This window comes from Bos mutus, chromosome 6, assembly GCF_027580195.1.
Source record: "Bos mutus isolate GX-2022 chromosome 6, NWIPB_WYAK_1.1, whole genome shotgun sequence".
In the NCBI taxonomy this organism is placed as follows: domain Eukaryota; kingdom Metazoa; phylum Chordata; class Mammalia; order Artiodactyla; family Bovidae; genus Bos; species Bos mutus.
The window spans coordinates 6598328-6625029 of NC_091622.1; the positions used below are offsets into that span (position 1 = coordinate 6598328).

The following is a 26702-nucleotide window of genomic DNA, read 5'->3' on the forward strand; positions in this document are numbered from 1 at the left end:
TACAACTTTCCCCGCTTTCCCTGAGCTCCAGCCTTGCAGATTTGGCGGTGTAGTGTCACACTGCCCACTCTGTGGCCAAAGCCATAAACGCTGTAGAACACTTGGAACAAGATGCTGAGATAGTCAGAAAGTGATTCTACCTAGGAGTGAAAGTGCTGGGTCACATGGTCACTCTATGTTTAACATTTTTCTCTCTCTTCTTGAATCAGCTTTAGCAGGTTACATTCTCAACTGGTTTCGGTTGTAATTTTTTTTGTGGGGGTGACATTGCATATTTTATTTAAAAAATAAAATTTCATATAGAGTGACAACATTGTATATAGGCTAAGAGCATGGCCTTTGAAGTCAGACTGTCTGGGATTTTTTTGTTTTGTTTTGTTTTTACGTACAGTGTAGAGAATTAAAATTCCAAGAGAAATGAAAACATATATCCAAACAAAAACTTCTACATGAATGTTCATGGCAGAATTATTCATAATAGCTGGAGATGCAGGTAGGAACAGGAGTCTGGTCCCTGGGTCGAGAAAATCCCTTGGAGAAGGAAATGGCAACCTGCTCCAGTATTCTTATCTGGGAAATCTCATGGACAGAGGAGCCCGGCAGGCTACAGTCCATCGAGTCACAAAAGAGTAGGCCACCAGTTAGTGACTAAATAATGACAAAAACAAAACCTAAATGTCCATCAATCGATGGGAGGATAAATGAAATCTGCTATATCTACACAATTTGGCAATAAAAAGTACTGAAACATACTATAACACGAATGAACTCATAAAATGATTGTCACAAAGGACTCCATTTATATGAATGGTCCAGAAGAGGCAAATCTATCAGTAGAAATTATGAGTAATAGTCAATTATAGCTCAATAAAGCTTTTATTTTTAAAAAATAATTCCAGAACACCTTGGTGTTGGGGCTTGATGAACACCTGAACTTTACCGTTACTGTTATTGTTTGTTAGCCCACCATGTACCCTTTCCCCAGCCCCACTTAACATGGCCTAATTTACTATGCTTCCATGTATTTAACAAAGCCCAGATCTTGACCATTTCAGCTTTTTTAAATACAAAGCTTCTTCAAATTGTAGCTTTGGAATTAGACATCTCCAAATTTATTAAGTGACATAAATGCTTCAGTTCAGGTCAGTTCACTCGCTCAGTCGTGTCCGACTTTTTGCGACCCCATGAATTGCAGCATGCCAAGCCTCCCTGTCTATCACCAACTCCTGGAGTTCACTCAAACATGTCCAGCGAGTCGGTGTTGCCATCCAGCCATCTCATCCTCTGTCGTCCCCTTCTCCTCTTGCCCCCAATCCCTCCCAGCATCAGAGTCTTTTCCAATGAGTCAACTCTGCATGAGGTGGCCAAAGTACTGGAGTTTCAGCTTTAGCATCATTCCTTCCAAAGAAATCCCAGGGCTGATCTCCTTCAGAATGGACTGGTTGGATCTCCTTGCAGTCCAAGGGACTCTCAAGAGTCTTCTCCAACACCACAGTTCAAAAGCATCAGTTCTTCAGCACTCAGCGTTCTTCACAGTCCAACTCTCACATCCATACATGACCACTGGAAAAACCACAGCCTTGACTAGACGGACCTTTGTTGGCAAAGTAATGTCTCTGCTTTTGAATATGCTATGTAGGTTGGTCATAACTTTCCTTCCAAGGACTTAGAGTATGATAATTCTAACTTTCCAAAGGCCACCTATCAGAACTCTGAGTTGTTGTCAGGAAATTTCTTCTTTCTATGTGGTCTTTTGCAGAGTTGACTCTCTTCCTTCTTTTTCCTTTAAAGTTATAACAGAAAGACCTTAAGAACACAGAACACCAGCACACAGATGTTCCCTGTGACTTCACCTTTCAATTATGATATGGTTACCAGAGTGACCAAGTTAATTACATATGGAACATCAGAGCTGATCTCAGGTAGAAATAGCTCAAGTGAAACCCAGGAGGGCTGGGAATCCAGGCTGACCCTCAGGTCTAGTGAAGGTCAGTGTTTCAACCACAGGAATAAGCTAAGAAGTTAGTCACTTAAGCCATGGGCACTAGGGGCCATGAGAAGGGAAGGGGGACTGAAACCAGAATAGGGAAAAAGAGATTTGTGATTAGGAACTCCAGTCACTGGTGGACTTGTGTGGTTAATTACTATTTTTGTCATTTGAAAGTTTGAATATAAAGCAGTAACATGAAAAATGCAGAACCAGTTAATAGAGAATAGTACCTCAGAGTAATATCAAAAAGAAGAGAGTATGTGGTGAAAAGAACTTTGGGATTAGAATCAGAAGGCATGACTTCCAACTGACTCTAAGATTAGTAAGTCATTTCCATTTCCCGAGCCTCAGTGTATTAATCAACAAAATGATTGGGGTTGAATTCAGTCCTCACTGAATATTTGGTTGAATATCAATCTCTCTCAAATCCTTCCCAGCTTTAAATAGTTAGGAATGCAAAACTGTCTTAGAACTGAAACCACAAATTGTTTCTTTCTGGTGCCCTGAGCAAGGGGAGAGATCAAATGTACAAATCCAAATTTTGTGATTTTACAGGAGCTGCAAGCTAACCAAGTCATCACTGTGTTCCCAATTCCAAGTGATTCTTTCCTACATTGTGACATGGCTATGATATGAAAATTTTTATTTTTTTAAATTGCTTTTTCAAGTTGCACTGCTTCAGCTTAGGTAGAGCTTTCTAAACTCCATCAGATATTTCCATCATATTAAGAATTTAAGAAACCTAATGTAAAACAATTTTCATTGTAGATTTTTCAAACCTGACCAGTGTTGAACTGGACGTAGGCAGATTCAACCAGGTTAACCACACGTTAACATCTTAACAAAAGTAAAATGGGGAAAGGGACCATTAGTCTTCACTAGGCTGGAACAGCATAAAATGCCTGCCAAACTCATGGAGCATTTCAGCAGAAGCATCATGCTCATGCAAGTTTTTACCTAAACATATCATCAGTAAAAGAAATTTGTCAAGTCGCTTTCACTTTCTTGTTGCCCAGAAAAAAGTGTATTTTGAGAACAAAACACTGGTCTGGTGGTCCTTTTCTTTGAGCAAAGTGGTAGCTACACCAGCCTTGGATTGGCTGAAGGCCTATTTAGCAGTGGGGGGGTTGTGAGAAAGCAGCCAGATGGTACTGATTTTTAAGGTTACACAGAGAGGTCAAGCTCCACGTCTTACACAGGTTGCCCTTCTCAGCTCTCTCTCATAACACTGAGTGCTTATACATGGAGCGATCCCTGTTTTGGGGTGGAATCAGTCATTCTACTTTACAGACAACGAATATGCAGACATTCGTTGAAGGAATACACAGAAATCTAGCAATCCTAGCTTTGGTGAAGATCCCCCTTCCCATACTTTTAGCTCGGACGTCCTTTCCTCGGTTTTTGCGCCGCGTTGACAGCTGTCTTGGGCGTTGCTTTCCTCTGTAGTGCCTCGTGGAGTGAGTCAAGTCTCTACACGTGCCAGATTCGCCTCTAGACTGCAATCTCTTCGAGATCCCGAAGCGTGTACCTTCCCATGTCGGCAGTGCAGAACCCAAAATATCCTAGTAAATATTATTATAAGCATCATTGTTACTAGTAAATATTATTATGACTCAAGTAATACGTATTGAATGAACAGCTGAACCTGCAACCTGTTGAATGAATGAATGTACCCTCAATACAAACTCCCTCCTTCCTACGGGAATCCACGGTGAAACTGTGGCTCTAATTTAGCCACAGCGTTAATATCTTTGACCTGCTGGAGGGAAACGAACCAACAAACAAAACAGGAAGGGGAGAAAAGAGCAAAAAGAGGAGGACGCTCAGCCAGAGCGCGCGCCGCGCCGGGCGGCGGGAGCCGCCCCCGCCCCGCCCCGCCGGCGTCTGTGCGCGCGCGCCGCCGGGAGCGCGGCCGCTGGTCGGAGCCCGGCGCCGGGGGCGCGCCACCGGGAGAGGCTTTGACGTGGCAGTTCCCAGCCCGGCTGCAACTCGGCGAGCGAGACCAGCCTGCGGGGACGCCGGCGCGGGGCGAGGCGAGGCGCGGCGCGGCGGGAGCAGCGGCCGCCGCGGGAGCAGGGTCACCCGGGCAGCCGGCACTGCGGCCAGAGCGCGGGCTCTCAGAGGCCCGGCGGCGGGCGGCTGCCAAGCAGGTAATGCCGCGCCCAGCCTGGCTGCGCTGCGGCGGGACCCTTCCCCAGACACAGTTGTGGGGGTTGCGGTGCCAGGCTTGGGGGTGCGGTGGGGCGGTGGCGAGAGACAGGATGCTCACCTGTGGCGGGGCAGCGGAGGAGCCCTCCTGCTTTGCTCCTTCAGTCCTTTCGTGTAGTTTAATACTGGGGGGCGGGGGGGTGGGGGGGCGTAGGCATTTTTTACCCGCCCCCGCGCCCGTATCTTTGTGTCTGGGGATGCTGAAACTCCCAGGTTAGGGTCCTCAGTAGCCACGGTATTCCAGCGTTACTGCCCGCGGTGTTTTTATCTCCGTATCAACTTAATTTCCCCTTCCTTGGAAGGAGGGAATGCTGGAAATACTCATTTTGTGATCATGGCAAATGTATCCTCAAGCTTCGGGACAGCCTGACAGTGAAACTGATTTGTCCAAATCCCAGCTGGGTCCAGGGTAAGACGTGCATCTGGTGAGAACGGGCGAATGACAGCGGGCTGGGGGTTGTCCTGGGCTTGGAATCCCAGATTTTGAGGCTCGGCCTGCTCGTGCCAAGTGGCTTTCTGCCATGTTGCCGCTTGAAGCTGAGTCAGGTTTCTGTAACTTGGTGCTCCAGTGTGAGGAAGTTTGACGTGGCAGACTGGGTTGAGTGAGAAAGCAAATTCCTTGCCAGGACCGGTTGAAGAGGCACCCGACTGCTTCCTGCTCTTTCGAGTGAACATCCCTGCCTTTCCTTTCTGTCACTCAGCAACAGGCTGCTGCGTAGGTGTGTTCCTGCTGACTTCCTAAATGCACTTGGTTGGATGAGCTTGACCCAAGCTCAGGCTGCCACGTCTCTCTCCGCTAAGTGGGAGGAGGGAAGATGTGTTGTCAGTAACACAGTGGACCCAGGGGCCTATTACTCCTCTTTTTTAGATCTCCCCTCCCAAGGAGAATAAAGTGATCTTACGGTATTTTTACTTCAGTTGCTTTCATTTTGGAATCGTATAGTTTAACATGAAATTGAAACCAAATGAATGCAGTTTCCTGAATATGTTTCAAACCGTAGCCGGTTTCACTGACCTTATAGTTTAAAAGATAGCATCGTAAAATAGCAAAAGGAAAAATATTCCAATGCTGGGTGAAGAAAGTGGAAAGAAATTGCAGAACCGTTGTTTTTTATCTGGAAAGGCTTTAGAAGCTTCATTTTGTAAGAGAGAACTGACGCTCAGAGAGGTTCTTCAGCTTATTCTGTGTCACACAGCTAAGGATGAGCAGATGTGTAGTGTAAACCCACTTCTCTTGCTGGGATTCAGAGCTTTTTCTGTTATAATTTTTCTTCTTAAGACTAGTTCTATGAAATGCCTCTTCTTTTATGAAACCTGGAGGAAAATGTCAGCTTTAAAAACGTTGATGTTTTGGTTCTGAATAGAATCAAGATGGATCTATTGTATTTGTGAGCTGTGTGTGTGTGCTTAAACACATGTACAATTGGACTTTTCCCCCTTCATTCTTTAAATATATGTGCATGTATTCTTAGAGGTGTGGTATTTAAATTAGAAAGAAAGTCTGTCGTCTTTGCCTGAGAAACCACTGACAACTCTCAAATAGTTGTAGGCTGCCACTTGGCTTCATCAATATATGACTCATAAAATCAGTCCATTATCAACTTATTTTCTACTGTATCTGTTGGACTTTTTTTCCCCCGTTATCCTAACTGCCTTGTTAAAGTTAGTAATTAGGATAGCACTAAAATGACACAAGTCAGAACATCCAATTGCAGGCTACTGGCAAGTCTGGTCAGTCAGTGACATTGACATGTGGTTATTGCCAGTGACACTCTCTATGCTGAAACAGGGCCCTGGAAACAAAAGGCACCAAGATAGTAGATACATTTATGAGAGACTCTCTGTGACACAGTTTAGGCTTACAATGAGAAAGGGATTGGCAGCTGTTATTCAGGATTTAATGCCTGTGCATTTGCCTAGGGCTATGGAAGTGAGTTACTGAGTTCCATAGAGCTGTGGTTAGAGCCTTTTTAGGGGAAAATAATATTGTTTGATATGAAGCTGTCTCATGTACTTGATAACTGTACCTTTCTTCAGACTATTGTAAACATTTATTAACAGTGTTTATATTTTTAATAACATTAAGTGACTCAAACTCTCATGTTGATGTTTTTTCTTTTTCCTTCTGTTACAGGGTTCTTTCATAGAACTATTCCTTGGAATGATATTTTCATAATGAGCCAGCAAGTTTATGTGGCTACACCTCCCTATTCTCAGTCCCAGCCTGGAATTGGCCTTTCTCCACCGCATTATGGGCACTATGGGGACCCGTCTCATGCAGGTTCTCCACCAGGTAAGGTGCACTATTTTGACGCGTGTGTGATTATTGAATCTCAAGCTCGGAGACATAAGATATTCTTAAAGAGCAGCTTTGGAAGAGTTGAATGTTAATTATAGACAATGCAGTGGTTTGAGCTTATAGGATTATTTGGAAAAGCCTATCTTATCACTTTGGTTTTTGCATAGAGGTTTATTTTTTAAATATAGATGAAAACAAAGACACTTCCTGAGTGTCTCGTTTTTACTGTTAGACTTGCTCTTATTATTAACCGGTAGTGTGAGGTTATTACAAACACTAAAACCCCCACAAATTATATATACATACACATATATGTGTATATATGTATGTATATACACTATATACTAAATATATGTATGTTAAATATATACATATACTAATATTGGAAAAATCTCATTAGATTTGTATGCTGAAGTTTATTCAGTGATGATAATAATAAGAAAAACATGGCCTTGCTTTAAATCATTATTAAATAATATTGGTTGCCCTAAAATTTGGTGCCCAGCAAGGAATCTTGGTTTTTGGAGCAGAGGTGGGAGAAGGAGTCATGGAGTGGGACTCCTGTTGCTCTTATGGCAGCTGACATGATAAGATCACCTCCCATTTTCAAGGGGCTGCCCTGAGGGGCCAAGTTTCAGGGTCGGCAGGGAGGCTAATAATAGCTTGTTTCAGTGCTGATGACCCCAGATTCCCTAAAAATATTTGTGAAAGACAGTTCTTGGGACTGGCTGTGTATAAATAATTGAGTATCTCTGGAGGTTTACTAGGACTGACTCAGGGATATAGGATCCAGGCCTTGCTGGGTAGCTTGTGTGGAGTGCAGAGTCAGCCAGGGGTGAGGAAAGCCTCTAGGGAGGCTTGATGGTAGCAGCCACGCACAGTTGCAGCAGAAGATGCTGTGAGACTGAATTTCCTGTGGGAAGTCGCTCTTCTGACTTAGTCTGGGTTTTAAAAACCTCCAGATGAGGCATCGTCATCTTGTCCAGGTTCAGTCCTCCCCATAACATTTCTTGATCTGGGTCCTGTAAGAACCATTTAACCCATCTTTCTCCAATTTCTTTTCTGTCTGGTGGTTCATTCCCCCTCAGCATTTATATATAATTATCATTATGCATTGCTTTTTTTTTTTTTGAGTGCTTATCATGTATCATAAACTGGCCCTAAAAGAATTATGTGAATAATTTTATTTAACCCTCATTCAATGCTGTTCAGTAGATTATTAGCCTTATTTTGCAGCTAAGAAAACTGGATGTCTGAAATACCATGATTTATCCAAGGTACAGAGCTGGTGGTGTAACTGGGATTCACACCGCAGTCCCTTGAGAAAACAAGCAGCAAACTTGAATAGACACCTAAGTAAAACATTCAGTGTTACTCACTTTTCCTCCTTCTCTTCACAGCCATTTCTTAAGTCCTCAGTCCACTCCCTCATGCCCCATCCTTGCCTTGCAGCCCTCCATGGCTCAGTGTATTCTCTGCTCCATAGCCTGGGCCCTGTCCACCCTTCCCCTTCTCCCACTAGGGTTGTTGGTGACCTCCTGTTACCAAAGGCAGTAGACACTGTCTTGTGCTCTTGAATTTGACACCGTTTACTGCTTTTGTTTATACAAAACTCTTTTCTCCTTTGGTTTCAATGACTCTGTCCTTTTATTTTTCTTGGTGGCTTTCTGGACAGCTCCTCTAAGGGGTTCCCACTTCCCCACATGACCCTTAAGTGGTGCTGATTCTGCTTCTTTGTTCTGGCTTCACCCTTCTTTCCCTCTCTGTAGATTTTTCCCTTAACTGTGTTATTCCATATGAAGGGCTAGTCTCTCAGATCTTTTCCTCCAGCCCAGATGACTTTCTTAAGGTCCAGATCTGTATTTTCAGTTGCCAACCTGTTTAGGTGGGTATATTAAACTCATCATGTCCAAAATAACTTAGTATATTTTTTCACAAAGCATGTTTTTTCTGGCATTCCATACTCACCGAGCAGCTATCATTCATTCAGCTATCTAAATTAGAACTTCTCACTGTTTTAAAAAATCTCTCCTTTTACCTTCTATAATCCAAATTCTTTTGGGGGTGATTGTCAATCTTTTCTTCCTGCTTCCTCCTTTCTACCTGGTAGTCACTGTTCTTGCTCCAACCATCCACCTCTCACCTGGATGACTAACGTTGTCTCCTAACCACATCCTCTCTCCAGCCTTTCTCCAAACAGTCCAGTCCTGTGTTCTGTTCATTCAGTCGCTCCCTCATGTCCGACTCTTTGAGAAACCATGGGCTGCCACATGCCAGGCCTCCCTGTCCATCACCAACTCCTGGAGCTTGTTCAAACTCATTCATGTCCATTGAGTCAGTGAAGCCATCCAACCATCTCGTCCTCTGTCTTCCCCTTCTACTCCTGCCTTCAATCTTTCCCAGCTTCAGGGTCTTTTCCAATGAGTCAGTTCTTCACATCAGGTGGCCAAAGTATTGGAGTTTCAGCTTCAGCATTAGTTCTTCCAATGAAACTTCAAGACTGATTTTCTTTACAATTGACTGGTTTGATTTTCTTGCAGTCCAAGGGACTCTCAAGAGTCTTCTCCAACACCACAGTTCAAAAGGATCAATTCTTCGGTGCTCAGCTTTCTTTATGGTCCAACTCTCACATCCATATGACTACTGGAAAAACCATAGCTTTGACTAGGCAGACCTTTGTTGGCAAAGTAATGTCTCTGTTTTTTAAATATGCTGTCTAGGTTGGTCATAGCTTTTCTTCCAAGGAGCAAGCATCTTTTAGTTTCATGGCTGCAGTCACCATCTGCAGTGATTTTGGAGCCCCCAAAAATAAAGTCTGTCACTGTTTCCCCATCTATTTGCCATGAAGTAATGGGACCAGATGCCATGATCTTAGTTTTCTGAATGTTGAGTTTTAAGCCAGTTTGTTCACTCTCCTCTTTCACTTTCATCAAGAGGCTCTTCATTTCCTCTTCCCTTTCTGCCATAAGGCTGGTGTCATCTGCATATCTGAGGTTATTGACATTTCTCCTGGCAGTCTTGACTCCAGCTTGTGATTCATCCAACCTGGCATTTCACATGATGTACTCTGCATACAAGTTAAATAATCAGGGTGAGAATATACAACCTTGATGTACTCCTTTCCTAACTTGGAACCAGTCTGTTGTTCCTTGTCCGGCTCTAACTGTTGCTTCTTGACCTGCATTTAGGTTTCTCAGGAAGCAGGTCAGGTGGTCTGTGTTGGAGGGACTTTTATAGCCTGTAAATCTAATTCTGACTTTCTTCTGCTTCAGGCCTTTCTGGCACCTCCAGAAGCTGGTCTGTGCCTCTGTTCAGGGCCTCTAACCCGTCTCCCTGCAGGGTGTGCCCTACCCTCCTCCCCCAGACTCAGTTTACCTGTGGGGCTTGCTGACGTTTCTGACCACTTCCCGTTCTTCCTCAAGCTCATTCATAAACCTTCTCCTCCTGTGTTCTCCAACCCCTGTGTGGCTTTGCTGCCAGTTACCGCACTGTGTGTCACAGATGTGCCTGAACAGTTCAAAAGGTCCTCACTCAGCGTTCGTTCAACAAATGAGTGGACGACCGGCTGCTGCATTCATCAGCCAAGTACTCAGGAGTTCACAGTGCTAAAGCACCATTTTGTTGAATTAGATCCTCATGCTTTAATTTAAACCTCTTTCTCCTTATCAGTTCTCAGATACCAGGCTATCAGACTCTGTCTGTATACATACACTTCTGTAAATTCTGGTATATTTGTTTAATGACTTAAAACTGGCACTAAATTACCCTAGCCTATCTTTCTCTGTGCTGAATGACCTTAGATCTCTTAGTCTTCAGTCATCACATACCTTCTTTTCTAGTCTTTTGGTGTACCTGTTTTTTTCTGTGACAGACTCAGAGAACTTAGCTGTAGTTCCTGGAACTATCTGTTCTACCGTAGATCTGGCCAATGCCAAGTCTTGGTTTCTATGTCTTACATACCATACTGTCCTTTGTGCCAGTTATGTGATGCTAGTGCTCTGCAGTGACAATGTAGCAGGTCTCTTGGGTGAGCAAAATACCTGTGGCGATGCAGCAATGAATAAAACGAACCCAAGCTCCATCCTGACAGTACAGACTTGTCTAGTGGGACATGCTTTAAGGAAATTGATGGTGACAATGCAGGGGACCAACCATTTTGAGGAAGTAGAGGGTGGAATGGAAGCTCACAGCAGGGGCACCTAACCAAGGCTTACAGGTGAAGGGAATCTTCCTGGAAGGGGGGAGCTGAAAGATGAGTGAGGGTCAGCCAGAGAGGGAGGCAGGTCACTGGGATTGGAGAGGTGGCACCTTTGAGGACCTGCAAGAGGTTCACCGTGGCTCTAAGGACAGTAGGGTGCAGTGAAGCATCTTAAGTGGGGAAGGGTCACGTATATTGTTTATTTATATTCCGCATTAGAAAGAGTTGTGAGGAGGGAATCAGTGGGCACGCTGCTGTCTGGAGCACAGTTTCGGGTCCTCAGCACTGTTGACGTTTGGGGCCAGCTAATTCTTTGGTGTGGGAGGCCGTGCTGTGCATCCTAGGGCCTTTAGCAGCATCCTTGGCTTCTATGGAGCGTCAGATAGCAGTGCTCCCCCTTCTACTCCCACCCCGGGTCCCAAGCCATTGCAACCGAAAATCTTAGACCTTACCAAGTGTCCCTTCAGGAGCAGCATCACCCTTGGTGAAGGACCACTTGTCTAGAAGCTGAGCAGCAGGAACTGTTGATGTCCTGGAACCAGGGGCTGTGGTGAGGCTTCTAATGAATAGTGAACTTTTGTAGGAATAGCACCAGCCACAGCACCTTAGAAATGAGTCATTATGGTTCTGCCCGTATGATAGGGACTTTGTTTATTTTAGATAAACTTCTTTCTTTCTCAAATGCTTTTTAATTTTGGTTTCAGTGTGTCAGATCCAGGGCCAAATCCAAGATACGCTTTTCTGGGATGTTGTCTTGGTCAGAGGTCAGTCTAGCAGAAAGACATTTGTAAAAGGGTATCAGGAAGCTAAGAGAATAGTAGAGTCAGAGAACCAGGCTTGGGACTCTGCGGTCACGGAGCCGACAGCCAGTAAGCATTGCCTTTCTACACGGGAGCTGTCTCTAGAGCACATGGCAGCCCAGCCTGTAAGAGTCTAGGAAATGGAGATTCCATCTTTCCAGCTCAGGACCACATGGAAAGGAAAGCCAGAGAGGAATTAGAATTGGTATTGCGTAAGCTAGTCTGTAAAAAAAGTCATTGCATTAAAGGCCAGTTTATGATTTTAGATATTTTTCTTTGGACATTGTTGTTGTTGTTCTGACTGAGTTAGACACTCAGTCGTGTCTAACTCTTTGCAGCCCCGTGGACTGCAGCACGTCAGGCTTCCCTGTCCTTCACTGTCTCCCAGAGCTTGCTCAAACTCATGTCCATTGAGTCACCGATGCCATCTAACCATCTAATCCTCTGCCGCCCCCTTCTCCTCTTGCCCTGAATCTTTTCCAGCATCAGAGTCTTTTCCAGAGAGCTGGCTTTTTGCATCAGGTAGGCAAAGTATTGGAGCTTCAGCATCAATCCTTCCAATGAATATTCAGGACCAATTTCCTTTAGGATTGACTGGTTTCATCTCTTTGCTGTCCAAGGGACTCTCAAGAGTCTTTTCCACAATTTGAAAGCATCAGTTCTTTGGTGCTCAGCCGTCTTTATGGTCCAACTCTCACATCCATGCATGACTACTGGAAATACCATAGCTTTGACTAGGCAGACCTTTGTCGGCATAGTAATGTCTCTGCTTTTTAATGTGCTGTCTAGGTTAGTCATAGCTTTTCTTCCAAGGAGCAAACATCTTTTAATTTCATGGCTGCAGTCACCATCTGCAGTGATTTTGGAGCCCAAGAAAATAGTCTGTCACTGTTTCCACTTTCTCTCCCTCCAGTTGCCACGAAGTGATGGGACCAGATGCCATGATCTTAGTTTTTTGAATGTTGAGTCTTAAGCAAGATTTTTCACTTTCTTCTTTCACCCTCATCAAGAGGGCATAAACATAGTTAGATCTTTCTCATGGTATGGTTTTGCTTTCCTATTAAGGTTCTCATACTGAAATTCTCATAACCTGATTCCTCTTTACCTCTGATCAGTTATGAAAATGCCAGGTATGTGACCAAAGACTATGACTGTGCAGATAACAGTGATACTGGTTTCCTTTGCCCCAAGAATAGAGTCCAATTGGTACCTGGGACTTTGTAATCTGACCCCAGCCAACCTGGACAGCCTCTGCTCCGGCCACTTCCCCACCGTCTGTCAACACTTCGCCTTTTGCCTGATCACACCCCGCTCTCTCAGATCTTTAGTTAAGCTTTGCCTCTTGCCTGGAACCCCCTGTCCTATCTCTGTGCTAAGACAGCTCCAGCCCGTTCAGAATTCACCACGAGCAGGCCTTCCTGTCTAAACTTTTCTTGATTCCCATAGGAGGTGTTAAGTAGTTCCTCTGCATTTTACACTTGTCACCAGGGGCTGTAACTGTTTGTTTACATGGTTGTCTGTTCCCTAAGAGCTCTAAGTGCCTCAAAGGTACACTAAATGTATGTTGAACAAGAATGAATTTGAATCATTGCTACAGAGTTGATTTCCAAAAATAAAAGGGAAAGAATCTTTTAGTAAGATTTGTGTGAGACATTTCTGCTTGAGTGTGTAAGAACTGTTTTTGGTTTGGTTTGGTTTTTAGAAACAGGTTTATAAATATATGCGTCTCATGTACACATGAAAATACCAGGGCATGAATAACTCCGAGAACTAGTTTTTGATGCTGTATGAGAGCTGCTGATGAAACTGCTGTTTGCATACCTATTTAAGGAATGAGAATATCTTTGGATTCTTGAAGTGCCTTTAATTATTACTGCATTAGTGCTAGTATTGTAGATTTTCTATTTTTGTCCAAAATAATGTTTTAAGAATGAAAATACAAGAGTGCATATAATTATGATATATGTATCTTGTTAGACTATATTGATAAATCTTTGGAAAAAAGGAGACAAAAGGTATGACCAGGGTGAAGAAACTAAGATTTCTTGGGAGATTCCCTTTATATATCTGACATTGTTCTGGATGCTCCTATGCCCATTACCTAGTTTAATTCTCAGAATGATCCACAGAGACAGGGGACAGTGTTGCCATGGTACGGTGTTAAAAGTTTAGGTTCTGAAAGAAAAAAAGTATCTTTTTAGGGTCTCAGGTGTTTAGTGATACAGGAAGAATGCAGACTCCAGTCTGTATGGCTATAAGTCTCATGTTTTTCTAACTCTGCTGGATTCGAGGTATAAACTGTATGTAAAAATAAGAATAATATTTGTTGTTTTTGTTCTTGGTATATGGAAAATGGCTACAAAAAACTGTGACGGTAAAGTTAATATAAATTTTTTCTTAAGTTTGAGGAAATCAGTTTTAAGAAAAGAAACCTTTGTATAAGTTTCACTAATATTATTCATGACTACTGCTACTTCACTGGCTATGTTTCATTCTGGATTACCCAGGCATCTGAGAGCATGCCCTTCAGAGGGTTATTATGACCACATAAGAAATTCTTCCTGGGCCACTGTAGGGTCATCCAGTCACTTTCCTTACTTTCTAAGGGAATAAACTTTCTCGGAAGATGAAAGAAGAAAGGAAAAAAAAGAAAGAAAGAAGAAAGGAAATGTTGAGTATGAAATACCACTGTGAGGCCAAATGGAAGAGTTCGCAGAAGGCAGCCAGGAGGTCACTGGTGACCATGCCAGAGAGGAGAACGGGGTCAAAAGTAAAGTGAGTGAGAGAAAGAAAGCTTGTGGTTACCAGGGAGCAGAGCAGAGGCAGGGTAAACTGGGGGACTGGGACTAACACATACACTCTGCTGCTGCTGCTGCTGCTAAGTCACTTCAGTCGTGTCCGACTCTGTGTGACCCCATAGACGGCAGCCCACCAGGCTCCCCCATCCCTGGGATTCTCCAGGCAAGAACACTGGAGTGGGTTGCCATTTCCTTCTCCAATGCATGAAAGTGGAAAGTGAAAGTGAAGTCGCTCAGTCACGCCCGACTCTTAGCGACCCCATGGACTGCAGCCCACCAGGCTTCTCCGTCCATGGGATTTTCCAGGCAAGAGTACTGGAGTGGGGTGCCATCGCCTTCTCTGCATATGCACTCTACTATATATAAAACAGGTGACTAATAAGGATCTAGTCTATAGCACAGGGAACTCTACTGTACACGGTAATGGTCTATATGCGGAAAGTATCTAAAAAAAGAGTGAGTGTATGTATAGTAACCGATTCACTTTGCTGTGCTGTTGAAACTAACACAACATAGTAAACCAACTATACTCCAATAAAAATTAGAAGAAGAAAAGTTGAATGGTCTGGAACAAAAGCAAGCAGAATGGGAGTAGGGACAAACACATAGAAGAAATGTACTTTTTCTCTTTTTTCTTTGCTGAAGTCTGAAAGGGGTGTCACAGGTAATCATGTTTGAACCTTTCCTTCTGCAGTGAGGGGAAACTGAGGCCCACAGAGGTAAACTTCTTGCCCAGCCTGGCTGGATGGGCCATCACACTGCTCTAACCCAAGCTCAGTGATTTTTCTCCTTTACCACCATTTCTCTGTAAGAAGGAGAGAAAAAATGTTTGAGAACAGTTTTAAAGAGAAACTTTTAAAGATCTCTGTTGCAGAAGAGGTGCTTGTAAGTTAAAACGGGCACTGCTGGGAGCATCTTCATCACGTGTGGTCTCGTAGTTTGTATGAGAAACTGAGATGACTTGAGCAGGCCCTCAGCTGCTTGTCACCCAGCCCGTGGGAATCCTGGAAAAATGATTAACTCTGAGGTCCATGCTCTGGATCCATGGGAGAAACAGATGCCCTTCTCCATTCACTTTCCTCATGCTGTAACTCAGGCATTTTCAGAGGTCCTTTCCCCTTGTAGTTAGAGTTACTACGCTTTGCGAGGCCTCATACTGTTTTTCTCCCCCGATTTGCAGTCTGATACCCAGTGGGCGCATTTCACTGTGTACTCGGGCAGTCTTTATGCGATGGTGCATTTCTGTCAGGGTGCCTCTCTACCAGACACAAAGATTTGCTTCTGTTTTAGTTTCTGGTTAAAGTGGTGTCCGCACTCCTGTCACTGTGGCGGTCAGTGATGCCGCAGCCTGGTGTGGGTGAGTCTGTGCTGGCGAAAGCAAGTGTGAAGGAGACCCTGTCCTAACCCGTTCTGCCGCTCCTGCTTTCCATTTTTGACCTGTTACCTTTGTGTTCTCTCTCCCTGCACATTCACACTCTTCTAAGCTCCTGTCCTTCCCTTGCAGGCATGATAAAGCCGGCGGGGCCTCTGGGGGCAGCTCCCCCTGGGGGGATGTTGCCTCAGGGCCATCCGCCTCCTGGACCCCATCAGTTCGGCCAGAACGGAGCTCATGCGCAAGGTCCTCCTCCACAAAGGTGAGCTAGAGGCTAACCCCCATCTGTGTCATCTGCTGAGACTGTCTCACAGGTCCCTATTGGATGTGCAGGTTTGTCGATTGAAACTTTGACCTCTCGATGCCTCGAAAGGATCTATTGGAAAACGGTCAGGAAACAAAGCGTTTAAAAAAGTTAGGACATTGAAATAACCAGTGCTAATAAATAAAATACCAATACAGTTAAAAAAAATAATGAAAATGACTTGTGTCAGTAGCTTTTAGTTTGGAATTGTATTCATCTTGTGTGTATGCGTGCTCAGTTGCTAAGTTGTGTCCGACTCTGCGACCCCACGGACTCTATCCGCCAGTCTCCTCAGTCCATGGGATTTCTCAGGCAAGAATACTGGAGTGGATTGCCATTTCCTTCTCCAGGGGCTCTTCCCAATCCAGGGATTGAACCCACGTCTCCTGCGTTGGCAGGTCGGTTCTTTACCAGTGAGCCACCAGGGAAGCCCATGTTCATCTTAGTGCTTTGTATTAATCTCTAATTCCTTCAGATGTCTGTGCTTTATATTCTCCAGTGGAATTTTAAATCATCTGTTCCCTTAAATCCTTTACAGAACTGAGTTCAATGCCAGTAGGTGCTGAATAAATACTTTAAAAAAATTAAATCAGATTGCGGCCAGTGGTGAGGACTGTGGATTTGATGTGGAAGGCACACAGATGCCAGTGAAGGACTCTTGAAAGGCAGGGCGATACTAAAAACAACCCGGGAAATCAATCTGTTTGTGTTTATAAATTAAGGAAGGGAGAAGTGGGAGGTGGGCCCGGAGAAGCCAGGGTGTGGGATGTGGGACGTGCTGGGAGCCCTGCAGCCGCTTGGGACTGTGCCCTGCAGGGGGAACCCACCTCACACCTTCCTGGCTGGAATCCCATTGCCGTGTGTCCTGTGAGGTGTTGCTGTTGAGAATCCCAGTGCTAAGCGGTAGACAGTCTTTACGTTGGCATTTGTCCAAGGATTACCCAGAGGCTGTGTTCCCAGATCCCTTCCCTAGGTTGTCAGGCTGCAGGATTGGGGCTGGGGGGTCGGGGAGTGGGCCCTCTGGAGGGCTCTGGACCCTGCCAGTAGTGAGGCCCTTGGGTTACCCTTTCGAGACCTAGTCCCTGTTGATGGGGAAACCCCCTCTGGCACAGTTTAAATCATCACTGACAGGGCATTCGTGAGGCTGTCATTTCCTGGTTCTTGTTCTGATAACATTTTCCATTGAAACGGTAGCTCTGAGATGCAGTGAAGGTTATTGTAGGGATCACTGGATGAGTGAGTCTAAGAAATTTGGTTTCCATGGGACTGTGCTTTGAACACGGAGCATGAAGTCCAAGGCCCCAGTTCAGGTCATGCCCCTCCGGCCCCTCGTCTCAACAGTGTAGCGGTGGGGCCTGCGGGGAGGACGCGAAGGTTGAACCCAGACGCTACCTCTGGTTCATTACCCTTGTGATGCTGGTGACGTTCCTAGGCCTCTAGATCTCATTTTCCTCACTTGTAAAATGAAGAAATAGAATGCTCAGTCCTGAATATAGGCAAGATGTTCTGGAGAAGTACATTGTTGTGAACTGTCAAGCAGGTCAGATTATTTTTTTAAAGAAATGCAAAAATAGAACAGCCGCTTTGAAGTTAAAATTCGAGTCACCAGAAATAGCCTAGACTGCTTTGAACTTTTTGGTTATTTCCACTTGTTTTGCTTGAATTAGGTTGCTTGTGTGTGTGTGTGTGTTAGTCACTCAGTCGTGTCCGACACTTTGCAACCCCGTGGACTGTAGCCCCCCGGGCTCCTCTGTCCATGGAATTCTCCAGGCAAGAATGCTGGAGTGGATTGCCGTTCTCCTCCCTAGGGGATCTTTCCGACCCAGGGACTGGGCCTGGTCTCCTTTGAGCCACTAGGGAAGCCCAGGTAAATCATGGACTTGGCCATCAGAACGATCTTGGCTGTGTGGCTGTGCGCTCTGCGCGGCATCTGCCACAGTGATGAGTAGCAGAGATGGTAGGGGTCGGGCGTGTGTGATACTTGTGGCTCAGGCAGTTCTGGCTGGACAAGTTGCTCTGCCTCTGTGTGCCTTCGTTTCCTCATCACAGGTGTAGCAGTAAAGATGTGCTGGTGAGGATTTTGGTCATTAATCCATGCAGAGAACCTCGCACTGCGCACAGCGCCCATCAAAGGCAATGTGCATTAGCCGTTATTGATACCAGCTCACTGGACTTGGAAAGTCTCTGTTGCTTGCCCTGCCTGCTAGCTCAGTGCAGCTACCTATCACAGCTCAGTTGAGGAATCTGCCTATATTGTGATTCCTAGGGAGACACTGACAGATTTTGCCCCATCTCTTTCTCCTCCTGTACTGTTCAATTGCTTCAGCTTAAACTGAATTAAAGGTTGGAAATGGAGCTATAAAGACTGAATTTATGGTTGACGGTGGGGAAAGATGGGGGTAAGGGATAGTTAGGGAGCTTGGGATTGACATATACGCACTGCTGTACATGGATAACCAAAGAAGGGCCTACTGTATACCACAGGGAACTCTGCTCAATGTTATGTGACAGCCTGGACAGGGGAGTAGTTTGGGGGAGAAGGGGTACATGTTTATGTATGGCTGAGTCCCTTTGCTGTTCACCTGGAACTATCAAACTTTGTTAATCAGCTATACCCTAACACAAACTAAAAAGTTAAAAAAAAGGAGAGATCTGGTGTTCAGGCTGAGCCTGTGTTGAGACTCCCTAGCGTCATAGGACGCATTTCTGTGTCTGCAGTTCAGTGCAGGGCAAAGGGCCCAGTGACTGTGCTGATGAGTCATTCCAGCCTGATGACAGGGGTTGTCAGAGAGCAAAGGTCACATGTGGCCTTTTTGTGATGATCATAGCACTTCAAGGAGTCCTTTGTCCTGAGAGGACCCATCCTAGAAGTCTCTTCATTTTTTACCACATCTAAACTGTTGAATAAAGTCATTATGCTGACTTAAATTTTAAAATCATGGTTTTTATTTTTAAATATTGCTATTTCAAAGTTTTCTAAAACTTAAAAATCATACCTAGTCATTTGGCTTTTTTATCTTGGCTGAGGCAAAATAAATGTCTTAAAATTGTAAATGGTACTAAAGTTCTCTACAGTGTGTTACTGCTGGGTGGGATTAATTTCTTATATAAAATCTATAACCTAAAGTTCCATTTTTTAATTATTAAGGGAAAATTTAATTGTAAGTGTTCTGTTTTGACCCAAGAAATGGGAAATTACATGAGAGGGAAGGTGGGAAGGAGACTTGTCTTCCCAAATTGAAGCTATTACTAGGGTGACTCTACCAAGAAATTGGTTTCAATGGAAAAGTAGAAAACAAGAAAAATAAGAGGAACACATCGTTGTTTTCTTTTTCTTTTTTGTGTGTATGTGTAAAGCAATGATGGTTTGGCAGAGCTTTTATCTTATTCAATGGGCTTAGTATTTAAAAATCTAGATTTTGTATCTATCTAATCTTGAAAAATTTGGTACCTTATCTCCAGATTCTAACAAACTTCAGCACGTCACTCACTTCTTAGGCAGTTTGTTGTTAACTTGAAGATGAAAAGTGTTTGAGGTTGAGCAGACCACAGACAGCTGAGTCATCTCTTGAGAGGTTTGGGGTGAAACCGAGGCTCAGTTCTCATATTTTATTAATCCTCAGGTTATAATCCTTTATGGTCCTTTTTGATTACCTCTTCTGACATTCAATGAAACAGTTAATTAAAATATGTAATTGGAGCTTTTCTATTCTAAGTTTCATTATAATTGTGTTAAATCTATAGATTTAACTTGAAAAGGATTGATATCTTAATAACTTTGAATCTTTTGATTCATAAACAAGTATATTCCTCTATTTAAGTCTAGTTTAATTTCTCTTAGCAATAATTTATATCTTCTCATATAGAGGTTTTGCACTTATTTTGTTAAATTCACTCCCAATATTGTATGTTTTTCAATGGTATTATAAATGGTGTATTTTAAACTTTCACTTCCTCATTGTATGTTGCTAGTATATAGAAATAGAATTCATTTTTGCAAAAAAAAAGTAAATGTTTCTTAACCAAGAAACATGCTGAATGGAGTAATCAATGAGAAATACTTAAATCTGTATGATTTTTAATTCTAACCACATTGTATTTAGAGCAGGAAAGGGACCATTCCATTTTTATGGATTGAAAACTGAGAGCTACAAGGAATTACATGGCTTGTCCCAGTTCACACAGCAAGTCTTTAGGTTAGGAATCAGGGGCCTGGATTCTCACTGAAGCTCTGAGATCCACATGGCCTTGAATAAACTAATTTTGAAAAGTAATGAAACTTGAAAAATATTAAACCACTTTGTATGTTTAAGATGTTTTGTTAATCTTTTCATATGTGTATCAGAGCTTTTAAAAATATATTTTTATTAAAAAGTTATTTAATAAAAGTTATCCTTTCAATACTATTTTATTTTTACTTTTAAGTTGATAATATTGCTTGACTGATTCATGTTGACATATGGCAAAACCACCACAATATTGTAATCATCCTCCAATTAAAATTGATTAATTTAAAAAATCCAATCTGTTTAAGAGTTAGGTTGGTCAGAAAAAAAATTTGTGAATTTCTGATGCCTAACTCCTAGGATATGTATTAGGCAGTGAATGATAAGTTGGCATTTATGGGTCAAAAAGTAATAGCTAATGGTTGTTCAGTCTCTCATTCCGTATTTTAAATCTTTAACCTTTTGTTAAGAAATACTTGAGGATGCTTGTCCTACTTCTATTTGAAACGTATTTCATCCTGTCTGTACTATCTCTTTAAAAGTGATTCACAGGATTTTATATTTAAGAAATATTGTTAACATCTATGAAATATTTCTGAACATGTTGGGGAAATGTTTTTTCTCGAAAGAATGAATAATACTGCCCGCCTTCTCTGGTTAGCCCAAACCCTGTTGCTGGACCTCACGCTACAGTCCCTAACGTGTTCTGTAGCATACGCACATTCTGCCTGTGTGCAAATGTTTCCTGTTACCTATGAAACCCCATGAATGAGTTTTCAGAAAAAGACAAAGAGCATAATTTTTTGAAAAAAATGAAATGATTTCTTTTTATGAAGCAATGGATTTACAAAGCATATCTTTAACACAGTTCTCAAAAACTTAATTCTAAGTGATCATAAAGATACAGTCAACAAACAAAGCATTTTAGTTTTCTTGGTTTCTGTCCGATTGATCATTAGCCCTAGTATAGATGATTTCTAATGGACTCAGCTTCCTAAATTGATTTCCAAAACTTGTTAAGTGATGACCATTAGAATTTTTTTTTTTTTTGGCCATGTGTCTTGATATCTTTAGCATGTGAACATAAATATGGGATGGTGCTACATGATTGATTTTGAGCTCATGTCGAGGGTAAAGATGTATCATACAATATCAGTGGTTTTCCTAGTGCCCACTAGACAGGCTGATTGAACTTTGCAAGTTGTTGTATGTCATTTGCGTGCGACATTAACACCCCTTTTCTCCCTCAGATTTCCTGGCCCTCCACCTGTCAACAGTGCGGCCCCCGCCTACCCACCATACTCGCCCTCAACACAGTCGTCATATCCAAGTCCAGGGTCCACTTCGTCCGTCGCCCAGCTGGGCAGTCAGCTCAATGCTATGCACATTAACAGCTATGGTAACAATTTCATTTTTCATGATTATTGACTGCCTTGTCTCATGAGTATTTTCAGTAAGAAACTTTTCCCTCAGATTCAAAATAGAAATATCTCTGGTATACCATATTGAACTAATTTTGGACGTTTTCATATAAATTATCTGTATTATGTATGGCAGTAATTTTTTTTTCCAAATTATGCTGCCATTTATTTCAAGGTAAGTGAAGGACCTGCAGAATGCCTTACATTCAACACTACACCAATAAAAAACAAAAAATACTGACTTCACAAATAAACATTAGAACAGTGAAATTACTTTAAGAAATGTAAGTTTTAACCCTGTGTTTATTGTGAGGCCCACAAATCAAAAATATAATATTCTTAGTTTCACAGTGCATTTTAAATTCTGCATTTAGATCATGGGAGGAATGGAAGCTCAGATGTGAGGCAGAAAAGATTAATAGAGAAGACAGTTACAGTACTGAGATGTTCATCAGTAGAAATGCTGTCTATTTTAGGAGCCATGGACATGTTCTCTGGGACAACAGCAGGGTCAGCCATTGATCTGGATGACCAATGTTTTCATTACTTATCGTTAGTTTCTTAAAAGTATCAGTAAAACTCCCCTCAGAATATTTCCTTTTACTGGTTTCAAAATGGATAAATCTTCAAAGCAGCAACTCAGTTTCACATAATCAGGGGAAGGAAGAAATAATCTGGTTCTACAACTTCAAATATGACTGGATAGAATTTTTGTTGCCAGTCCCTTCTCCTTCGTTACTTCTTCCTACTTCCAAAATCCATTCTATCAAGTCAAGCACAGGATGCAAATAATTTATTGACCTGAGTAAATAATGCTTGTTATGTAAAAAATTTTTTTCTTCTGTATGGTTTTCTATACTCTGCACCAGACAAAGTTCAGTTGCCCAGTCGTGTCCTACTCTTTGTGACCCCGTGGACTGCAGCACGCCAGGCTTCCAGTCCACTTTTCATGATAATTAATGCCATGTATCATGAAAAGTGGATACAACTGAGTTAAAATTTATCCCTCTAATTTTCTATCATTATAAATGTAGCTCTTTTAAAATTCTTCACTTGTATTAAATACCCCAAATAGGATTTGTGTTACTTTCCAAATGATGATTTCTTCTTGTGGGGGAAAAATTGACTTGTAAGAGTGCCTTCTTGCTTTACTCAGGAAAAGGAGTGTCCCTGTTGTATATATGTGGTAGAAGTGAAAGAGTTGCGAAGTATGGTGTTTAGGTCGGCTGGTCTTCTGTTTTTGCCTAGGTTCAGGGGTGGCCCCCCCAAGTCAGGGCCCACCTGGCCCTGTGTCAGCAGCATCATTCCAGGGGCCTCCACAGCCTCCACAACCATCCATTTTGCAGCCTGGATCTCAGATTCTGCCCCCACCGCCCACTGCGCTCAACGGTCCCGGTGCCTCACCGTTGCCTCCGTCAACGCACAGAGCAGACGGGCTCCCTGGGCCTGCTCCTCCAAATGCCCAGTACCAGCCCACGCCTCTCCCAGGACAGACCCTGGGCCCTGGATATCCTGCACAGCAGGGTAAGGTCGCCTCGGGTTACCTGGGGGTACCCTTAATTGGGAATCAGGTTTGTTTCTATGTTACTGCTGCTGCTGCTGCTAAGTCACTTTAGTCGTGTCCGACTCTGTGCGACCCCATAGATGGCAGCCCACCAGGCTCCCCCGTCCCTGGGATTCTCCAGGCAAGAACACTGGAGTGGGTTGCCATTTCCTTCTCCAATGTATGAAAGTGAAAAGTGAAAGTGAAGTCGCTCAGTTGTGTCCGACCCTCAGCGACCCCATGGACTGCAGCCTTCCAGGCTTCTCCATCCATGGGATTTTCCAGGCAAGAGTAGTGGAGTGGGGTGCCACTGCCTTCTCCGTACTAGACATCTATCCCTTACTATTTTTGAATAGTGTAACCAGTAAGAAGAAGAGGAGAACTGTAGATGTTTGTTTTAATTCCCTGCCTTATTTAATATAAGAAATGCAGCATTCTCGACTGAACAGCATAGTATTGTCAGTGAGCCCTCCATCTGCGTTTTGGGGTTATAGTCATTTCTTTTTAAACTTTCTTCCAAGCAGCTAACTACGGTCCCCCAGTGGCAGGTGCACAGCTCTCCTACCCGGGAGGGTTCCCAGGAGGGCCTGCACAGATGGCCGGCCCACCGCAGCCCCAGAAGAAGCTGGATCCCGACTCCATTCCCAGCCCAGTAAGTGCTCTGCTGTCCGTCTCCCTCACAAAGAACCCACTCTTCATTCAGTGTTCTCAGAAGCTCTTCAGTCTGTCTGCGTTTACCCTGTCCTTTATCGTCCGAGCACAATACCCATCACGTGGGTGAGGCTCATTTCCCTCTGTGGATGTCCGGGGTGGGGAGGGCGCGTCATGGTATACCAGAGGTCTCCATGAGAGAGGCAGCCTATGTGGGCTTGTTTGGTATCATGTAATCTTGGCAGGATCCACTGATGTTTATTCTCATGTATATCAGCAGTATTTATTGATAGTTAATGATTCATTTGTAGTAAAAATATATCTATATAAAAATGCTATTTTCAGAAACTAAAAGATCCTTTCAGGACACCCATAGGAGTGAAAGTACAAAGTATTTTCAGTTCAGTTCAGTCACTCAGTCGTGTCCGACTCTTTGAGACCCCATGAATCGCAGCACGCCAGGCCTCCCTGTCCATCGCCAACTCCTGGAGTTCACTCAAACTCACGTTCATCAAGTCGGTGATGCCATTCAGCCATCTCATCCTCTGTCGTCCCCTTCTCCTCCTGCCCCCAATCCCTTCCAGCATCAGAGTCTTTTCCAGTGAGTCAGCTCTTCGCATGAGGTGGCCAAAGTACTGGAGTTTCAGCTTTAGCATCATTCCTTCCAAAGAACACCCAGGGCTGATCTCATTTAGAATGGACTGGTTGGATCTTCTCACAGTCCAAGGGACTCTCAAGAGTCTTCTCCAACACCACAGTTCAAAAGCATCAATTCTTTGGCGTTCAGCTTTCTTCACAGTCCAACTCTCACATCCATACGTGACTACTGGAAAAACCATAGCCTTGACTAGACGGACCTTTGTTGGCAAAGTAATGTCTCTGCTTCTGAATATGCTATCTAGGTTGGTCATAACTTTCCTTCCAAGGAGTAAGTGTCTTTTAATTTCATGGCTGCAGTCACCATCTGCAGTGATTTTGGAGCCCAGAAAAATAAAGTCTGACACTGTTTCTACTGTTTCCCCAAAAGTATTTTACATATTTTTAAAAACTGGTTTAAATAAAATTAGAGCTATAACTTATTCTGCTCCACTGAAGTGAGTTTCTTTAGAAGAATACTCGTTAGTACTGTATCAGTCAGCTTTATTAGGTTTAGTCTGCATATCAAACAGTCCTCAATTTAGCTTACATCCACAAAGATTTATTTATCACCTAGGTTACCTGTAAGCTGCATTAGCTGCAGTTTGATTTTAGATTCTGCTCCATATGCCCTTATCACTACAGAATCCAAAGTGAAGGGGTATCCCTAATGGGGACATGTATTATCATGATAAAGGGAGAAAAGGAGGAAAACTGGTTAAAAGGTGCAATAGCTCTTAAAGCTTCCAGTCAGATGTAACACACATCAAAATCACTCACACGTCCTTGGCTGAAGCAAGTCATATATCAAAGCCTGACGTCAGTGGTGGAGGGATGTAAATGTTTGCCTCAGAAACTGGACATCTTGTGGCTCTGAGCAGGGATGTAAACTCCTTTGGAGTAAGAAAGAAATCGTTTACAGTTAACTTTCATCTTTGAAGTGGTTTTATAAACATAAGTAGAAAAATTTAGAAAGAGACTAAAGAGCACTAAGAGATACTATGTTTATATTTTATATTATTTATAACCTAACTTTTGTATTAACAAATCATCAGAAAACTTAGTAGCTCAGAAGCGCTATTTATTAATGGTCATGAGTCTGGGCAGGTTTGCTAATCGGGGCTGGATCTGACTGATTTTGGTTGGGCTTGCTTTGTGCATGTGGGGTCAGCTAGAGGCTCGGCTGGAGTCTGGATGGGCTAGGATGGTCTGTGCATTTTCTGTGGTTGCTGTAGCCAAGTACCATGAACTCAGTAGCTTAAAGCAACAGAACTCTCTTGTCTTTGAGTTCTGGAGGTGGTACGTCTGAAGTCAGCGTGTAGGCAGGGCTGTGCTCCCTCCAGAAGCTCCGTGAGAGAGCCTTGTCTCTTCCTTATTTGGCTTGTAGTCTCATCATTCCAGTCCTCGCCTCTGTGGTTACATCACCTTTCCCTCTTCTCTGTGTCTTTTCCTCCAGGTGTCAGTCTCAAAACTGCTTGTGCCTCTCTCGTAAGTTTCATGTGATTCCCCTTAGGGTCCACCAGATAGTCTAGAATAAGCATCATCTCTCAAAATTCTTAAATTCGATCAATTCTTTTGCTATATGCAGTTTTTGTTGTTTAGTCAGTAAGCTGTGTTCGATTCTTTTGTGACCCCATGGGGTGTAGCCCACCAGGCTCTTCTGTCCATGGAACTCTCCAGGCAAGAATACTGGAGTGGGTAACCATTTCCTTCTCCAGGGGATCTTCCCAACCCGCGGGCCAAACTTGCGTCTCCTGCTTTGCCTGCAGATTCTTTACCTTCTGAGCCCCTGGGAAAGCCCCATATGCAGTGTCCTTACTGATGATCATATTTCCAGCCATTACTTTTCTAGCTTAATATTGGGTTGGCCAAAATGTTCATTCAGGTTTTCCTATACGATGGTATGGAAAAACCTAAACGAACTTTTTGGCCAACCCAATATTAAATTATTCCATTTGAAGAAGTATCATGTATTTATGTGATTTACAGTTTAACTTCTTATTTCTCTGCTTGTATGTAACATCTGCAGTCTCTCTAGGTCGTTTCACTTCATTCTCTGATGGCTTTTGACACCCGGTTTGTTGTTAATCTCTCCAATACTGTTTCTGTTGCAGTTATTGGCAATTTTATTATCCGTCTGTAGACTCTTCCATCTCCAGTGTCTCTCAGTTCTTGATCTTCCTTCCTTCCGATGTGCTTTTCATCTGCCCCACATCTAGTCTTACTGTGGCTCCTGTCATTGCCAATGACCGTGTA

The 26702-nt window shown here is 43.3% G+C and overlaps 1 protein-coding gene and 1 long non-coding RNA gene across 3 annotated transcripts in view; one reads left to right on the top strand and one right to left on the bottom strand.

Moving 5' to 3' along the window:
- Positions 1-1360: 1360 nt before the first annotated feature.
- Positions 1361-4305, bottom strand: LOC138988208 (uncharacterized). Its single transcript, XR_011464449.1, has 3 exons — positions 4260-4305; positions 3363-3552; positions 1361-1783 (listed from the first exon to the last, which is right to left on the bottom strand). It is a non-coding gene; the product is annotated as an uncharacterized lncRNA (long non-coding RNA).
- SEC24D (SEC24 homolog D, COPII coat complex component) overlaps positions 3906-26702 on the top strand; it is a 116492-nt gene continuing 93695 nt past the window's right edge. The window contains exons 1-6 of one of the 2 annotated variants that reach the window (XM_070371942.1): positions 3906-4140; positions 6333-6491; positions 15798-15927; positions 21446-21594; positions 22865-23140; positions 23681-23811. In XM_070371942.1, coding sequence (XP_070228043.1) covers positions 6374-6491; positions 15798-15927; positions 21446-21594; positions 22865-23140; positions 23681-23811 — 804 coding nt within the window. In that variant the 5' untranslated portion in view covers positions 3906-4140; positions 6333-6373. The remainder of the gene's footprint in view (positions 4141-6332; positions 6492-15797; positions 15928-21445; positions 21595-22864; positions 23141-23680; positions 23812-26702) is intronic. The other variant, XM_070371943.1, reaches the window with a different exon arrangement.